Source organism: Carcharhinus amblyrhynchos, chromosome 20 (assembly GCF_965287045.1).
Source record: "Carcharhinus amblyrhynchos chromosome 20, sCarAmb.v2.hapA, whole genome shotgun sequence".
NCBI classification, from domain to species: Eukaryota; Metazoa; Chordata; class Chondrichthyes; order Carcharhiniformes; family Carcharhinidae; genus Carcharhinus; species Carcharhinus amblyrhynchos.
Window position 1 is genome coordinate 21,573,046 of NC_137343.1, and position 6,000 is coordinate 21,579,045.

A 6,000-nucleotide genomic window follows, 5' to 3' on the forward strand; every position below is an offset into this window, starting at 1 on the left:
ATCTCTGCTGCTTGTGCAGGAAGTAAATCTGTTTATCCTTTAGTTATAAACTCTCTTGTTCTTTTCCTCACAGAATGCATGAGCTTGGGCTCCATCCGTCTGCTAAGAAAGTCTACTTTGGCCAATTACTGGGCATGTCTGATCAGATCAGCTTCCCCCTTGGTATGTGAACCAGAAATGCAATTATCCTATGTTGTTATTTATTTATTCAATCATTCATGGGACATGGGTGTTGCTGGCTGGCCAGCATTTATTGCCCATCCCTCTTTGCCCGAAGATAGTTGAAAGTCAACCACAGTGCTGTGGCTCTGGAGTCACATGTAGGCCAGACCAGATAAGAACAAAAGATTCCCTTCCCTGAAGAAGAGCCAGGTAGATTTTTTTCCCACAATCGACAATGGTTTCATGGTCATCAGTAGATTCTTAATTCCAGATATTTTTTATTGAATTCAAATTTCACCATCTGCTGTGGCGGGTTTCAAACCCGGGTCCCCAGTTTCTGGGTTAATGGTCCAGCGATAGTACCACTAGGTGGTGAATGCCTGGAACACACTAACAGAGGAGGTGTTGGAAGCAGATTCTGTAACAACGTTCAAGAGGCATCTGAGTAGATACCTGAATAGGCAGGGAATAGAGGGATTTGGACCACATAGGGGCAAGAAAATATTAGATTAGAGAGGCATTGTGTCAGCACAGACTTGACGGCTAAACGGCCTGTTCCTGTGCTGTATTGTTCTTTGTAGGTACAAAAAAACCCCAAAAATATCAGGAATACGGCCAATCGCACTTGACTCGTGCTCCAGGCAGTGTTGCTCTTAAGGTAACCCTCTTTATTGTGTCTTTCACAGGCCAGGCTGGGTATCCAGTGTACAAGTATGTCCCCTATGGTCCAGTGGAAGAGGTTTTGCCCTACCTGTCCAGACGTGCACAAGAAAACCGGGGCATGGTGGCAGGAACCCAACGGGAACGAGAACTCCTGTGGAATGAGCTGAAACGCAGGACTTTGAATGGGGACCTATTCAAGGCTGCGTATTAAGAAGGGCGTGTGCAAGAGGAGGGCCTGGCATTCTGGTTTAACAAGATGACCACTCATGTGGGAGAGGGGGCATAGTCTATCTGTGTTAAGGCACAGCGTGTTTTAGTAGTGCCAGGGAAGGGCGTACTCTCCTGTTACTGGATGAGAAGCACTCAAAGCTCTGGGGACCAGTGTTTTCCTCAAACAAAGCTCTACATGAAAATAATCCTGCTTGGTGGCCTTCAGTAGCTGGACCATCATTGGACCTTGCTCCTTAGCTTGTGCTGACTGATTATTCAGGCCTTTCCTTCTACTCAATGTCAACCTAGCCGATTGGATATGTTGGCGTTTTGGTGATATAAATATTTAAATATATAAATATATAGATATGTTTTTAAAAAAAATTCCTGATTGGTATTAAGAAGATGGGTTGTGGACATGCTTCTATTTGTTTAGCGTAACTCTGGTAGAAAGGCTACAGTTAAATGGTGTTGACACTGCGCAAATTTCTGAGGCTTCTGCTGTTGTACTGCAAGAAGCTCCAGTAGACAAGCTAGGAACCTCTCTCGAAAACGCCCCCCCCCACCCCGCCCTCCTCGATCGTGGTACATGTCACTCACCACATGTGTTCTTTCATTTTTTCCTTAAGTGGCAACAGCAGGACAAAATTTTCCCTTCCCTGAAATATTTATCTTAATAACCACCTTCATAGCTGCAGGAAGAGTGTTGGGCTGCCTGGCTTCACAGGGGGATTAGATTTCAGAATTATAGAATCCTTACAATGCAGGAGGAGGATATTCAGTCCACTGAGCCTGTATTAACTACAATCCCACCCAGGCCCTATCCCCGTAACCCCATGTATTTACCCTGCTAATCCCCCTGACACTAAGGGGCAATTTAGCATGGCCAATCAACCTAACCCGTGCATCTTTGGAGTGTGGTAGGAAACCGGAGGAGACTCCACACAGATATGGGGAGAACATGCAAACCCAACACAAACAAGAGTGTGGCCAGAATTGAACCAGGGTCTCTGGCACTATGAGGCAGCAGTGCTAACCACTGTGCCACCATGCTGCACTTGGGAGCCTTTCGTTTGTCTGATGGCACTTGCGGCAGATAAAAACATACATGCTTATGTGTGTTTCATGTAGTTTTACATGGAACAGATCACTTAGCCTGTAAACAGAGACTTTAGGTTGAGGGGTGCCACTCCACATAAAGCATAACTGACCTGGAGACCCTCTTTTTAGATGCTCTTGCCACCTGCCATTGACATATTGGAAGGGTTTACAGGCTGATTTCCAACCTGTTTGGACAAGTTATGAACACACCTCCCATGACCATCAAGTTCTGGAGTGGGTGTTGAACCCGGAACTTCTGTCTCAGGGGCGGGGACATCACCCACAGTGCCACAAGATCTCCCTGGCAGTTGGATTGCTAGGTCCTTATACTCCGACACTGTTTGCACGTGAGCACCAGTTGCTGTGCAGGATGTGACCTTTCTCACAGATTGAAGACTATGCACATCTCACAGGAATGTTGCCATGTATTATATGAGCTGAATATTCCACTTGGACTGTGCTTGCTAGATTTTGGCGGTGTATCTACGTATGTAAATATTAAGTTACTACTGCAGTTACTGAGTATTGATGAGTGTGACTCCACACTATTGACCTCAACCTCAGCACTGAAAATAGACTGAATCATCTCCAATTGTAACTTAATTTATAAATGTGAAAATTAGCTCTATTCCTTATGTGATCTATCAGAGTTCTAGGTAAATGCATTGTTTATGACACAACCCTTAATGTGCCATTGCTTTGTTATAATTTGGCCTCAGAAGCTCAGTCGCTCCATTACTCACAGAAGGATGCGAGTCAATTTTTTTTTTGTGTTGTCCCATGTGGTTTTTTTTGTGTTATGTGTACACTCTATACCTGCTGTCTGATCTCACTAATAGAGAATCATAGAATCCCTACAGTGCAGAAGGAGGCCATTCGACCCATCGAGTCTGCATTGACCACAATCCCATCCAGGCCTTATTCCTGCAATGCCATCTATTTACCTTGCTAATCCTCCTGACACTAGGAAAAGCACCTTGCAGTATTTCAGTCAACCTCAAGCACCCTACTTTAAAGGGGAAAGTTAGACTTACCTCTGTATAATGCATACAGAACTGACTCAGAGACTCTTTTCATTTTAATTAAAGACTTGCTCAGTTTTTACTGTATGGGTCACGAGAGGTTTGATGACTGTGATGTGACAATGGAATTTTATTCATGGAGTAAAAATTCCATTCCCATCAGGAGCACTTGTCCCATCAACCACTGCCACATGTAAAATCAAACTCCTCCGTTATTCCATCACTCATTTCAAAGGCATCAGAGTTGATAACACTTTGTGCCAGGCCTGGGAATGCCTGGTGGGCTGGCAAGTCATGGATAAGCCTCTCTTTCTCTCTCCAATCCAACAACATGCCTCGCCCTTTATCAAAGAAGGGTGTCTATCTGCGTCAGACATCCTACAGCCTTGTAAAGGTGATGGTGAGCACTTGATGTTGCATTCAGAAAGGATTTCATTGTAGAGAGAAGAGAGTCTGGGGTGGGGGTGCGGGATTTAAGCCTGAATACTGCAAGCAGTGGACTGGGCTGTTGAATATTTTTGGCTGAAGGGTCCAATTTCAAAAGGATCGGTGAATCCAGGCCCCACTATCTAAACAACAGGTCGGATATCCAATACCCAGCCCCCTCGGGGCAGAGTCCATGCTGGATTCTGGATCTTGGATTATCCATCATTAGAATTGGGCTGCAGTGCTAGAGACTAACTGCTGCTTCTCAGAATCTCACACCGCCACCCCCCCCCCCCCCCCCCATTCTTTGAATCGCTTCACTGGATTTGGGGAAAAGAATTGGATCTTAGTTGGAAGGAATTAATGGGCCCAGGCCCATTAATGGGAGAGTTATTTACAAAACCTTGTCAAATGTGTCTGCTAATATTTTATGTGGGAAATCTGTCAACAAGACTTGGAATGCAGCTCCATCACTCTGACTAACCCTGCACACCTTTAGGGTGGTGGCGGGGGGTGGGAGGAAGCTGTAGAAGAACATGCTGCAGTAGATTTTGGTCCTCTGCCAAACTCTCGCTGATTGTGTCATCTGGAATCAGCCTGGGAATGGCCCCTTCATTCCCACGCTCGCTTGATTTGAGGGACCAGCACCCAGATCCCTCGAGAGAAAAATGTCCAGAGACACTTTGTTTGTTTAGTTACAGACTTGCTCACTTTTTACTGAGTGGGTCACGAGATATTTGGTGATTGTGATGTGACAACGGAATGATGAACCGCTGGATTTTGGATAATGTAGCTGTATAAACAGAACATGTAAGTGCTGAATGAAAAACATGTTCAGTGATACTGTGAAGCAAGCCGGTTTTTACTTTGATCTTTACTTACCTTCATGTCTTTTTCAGAGCCCCTTTTATACACACACACTCTGAGGTGAGGCAAGCCAGCCCAATCTGTGCTGTCCATGTTGCAGTCTGGATTGGGTTAGTTCAGTTGGCTGGATGGCTGGTTTGTGACACAGTGATGATAATAGTGCACGTTCTATTCCCACACCTGCTGAGGTTATTCATGAAGGCCCCAGCCTTCTCAACCTTACCCCGGTCTGATCCTCAGGGTCAATCGTCACAAGTCAGCCCTCTTCTCTCTCCCCCTCTGCCCCTCTCACCCTCCCTGTCTCCTCCCAGCCCCTCATGATCGTAGAATCCCTTCAGTACAGAAGGAGGCCATTTGGCCCATCAAGTCTGTACTGACCACAGTCCCACCCAGGCCCTATTCACATAACCCCACACACTTACCCTGCTAATCCCCTGATGCAAGGGTCAATTTAGCATGGCCAGTCAACCTAACCCGTGTATCTTTGGACTGTGAAAGGAAACCGGAGCACCCGGAGGAAGCACGCAGACATGGGGAGAACGTGCAAACTCAGCACACACGGTGACCCGAGTCCAGAATTGAACCTGGGTCCCTGGCACTTTGAGGCAGCTGTGCTAACCATGTGCTGCTCAAATCTGGGACTATGGAAACTTTCCTTTTACCTCTTACCCCCTCTGCCCATGTAGCTCAACAGTAGGCCAACGCTTCTTGGAAAGCACATTCACATTGTTTCGTGGACCCCTTGGAAAGTCTACACAGACCCCGTAGGGACCATGGTTTGAGAACCACTGCCACACTGAACCACTACTGCATTGTTGTTGGCCTGGATGCTGAACTGTTGCTGTTACTTTCTCCTTTGTGCCTTTGGAAGGGATCTGATGCCTTATCCCTTTCTTTGTGCGGGGGACATTGTCTTTGCAGATGTTCATGAAGATCATGAATTGCACTGCACCCTTAGATTAGGAATTGGGAGATTTGGTCTTTGTGTCTGAGGGGAAAGAATGAATGGTTGGAATGGCTGCTGACATTTTAGACAAAAGATTTACAGTGCAAAGAATTTTTAAATGTTCATTTGAAAGGTTTGGGGGCTATACTGTGATGGGGAGAGGGACGTATAGCTCAACAAATGTGAAATAAGCAAAGCAAAATGAACTTCAGAAAATATTGGACTCTTAACCATTCGTTTAGATAAGCTTGTACTTCTGTAAGGTTGTTGCAAGTTCTTACTTCCTGAAGGACTTGATCGGTTCAGAATGTCTGTTTCAAAGTTACTATTAGTTTTCTGCAAAGTGCCCGAGGCATAGGGCCATAAGGGGTGAAGTTTGATTATGTGTCTTAGCTGCTAATGTAGTGTTGCTTAGTGCCAACCCTACAGCGAACATGACTGGAGAGATCACTTGGCTATCCGATTATTTAAACTGGAGAAAAGGGGTGATCTGTATGTACTTGAGATGACTAAGAGGTTTATTTTAACTTAAAAAAGTTTTCCTCTGTTCTCTACTGATTTACCTTTTTGTGTGTTTCAAGTTTCAATAAATATATTTGTGTG

General features: G+C 45.3%; 1 protein-coding gene across 1 annotated transcript in view; it reads left to right on the forward strand.

The window, feature by feature from the left end:
* LOC145355814 (proline dehydrogenase 1, mitochondrial-like) overlaps positions 1 to 2,816 on the forward strand; it is a 36,711-nt gene extending 33,895 nt beyond the window's left edge. Inside the window, exons 13-14 of the mRNA XM_080208207.1 lie at positions 74 to 162; positions 849 to 2,816. Of these exons, the coding sequence (XP_080064333.1) occupies positions 74 to 162; positions 849 to 1,036 (277 nt within the window). The 3' untranslated portion in view covers positions 1,037 to 2,816. The remainder of the gene's footprint in view (positions 1 to 73; positions 163 to 848) is intronic.
* Positions 2,817 to 6,000: the final 3,184 nt, after the last annotated feature.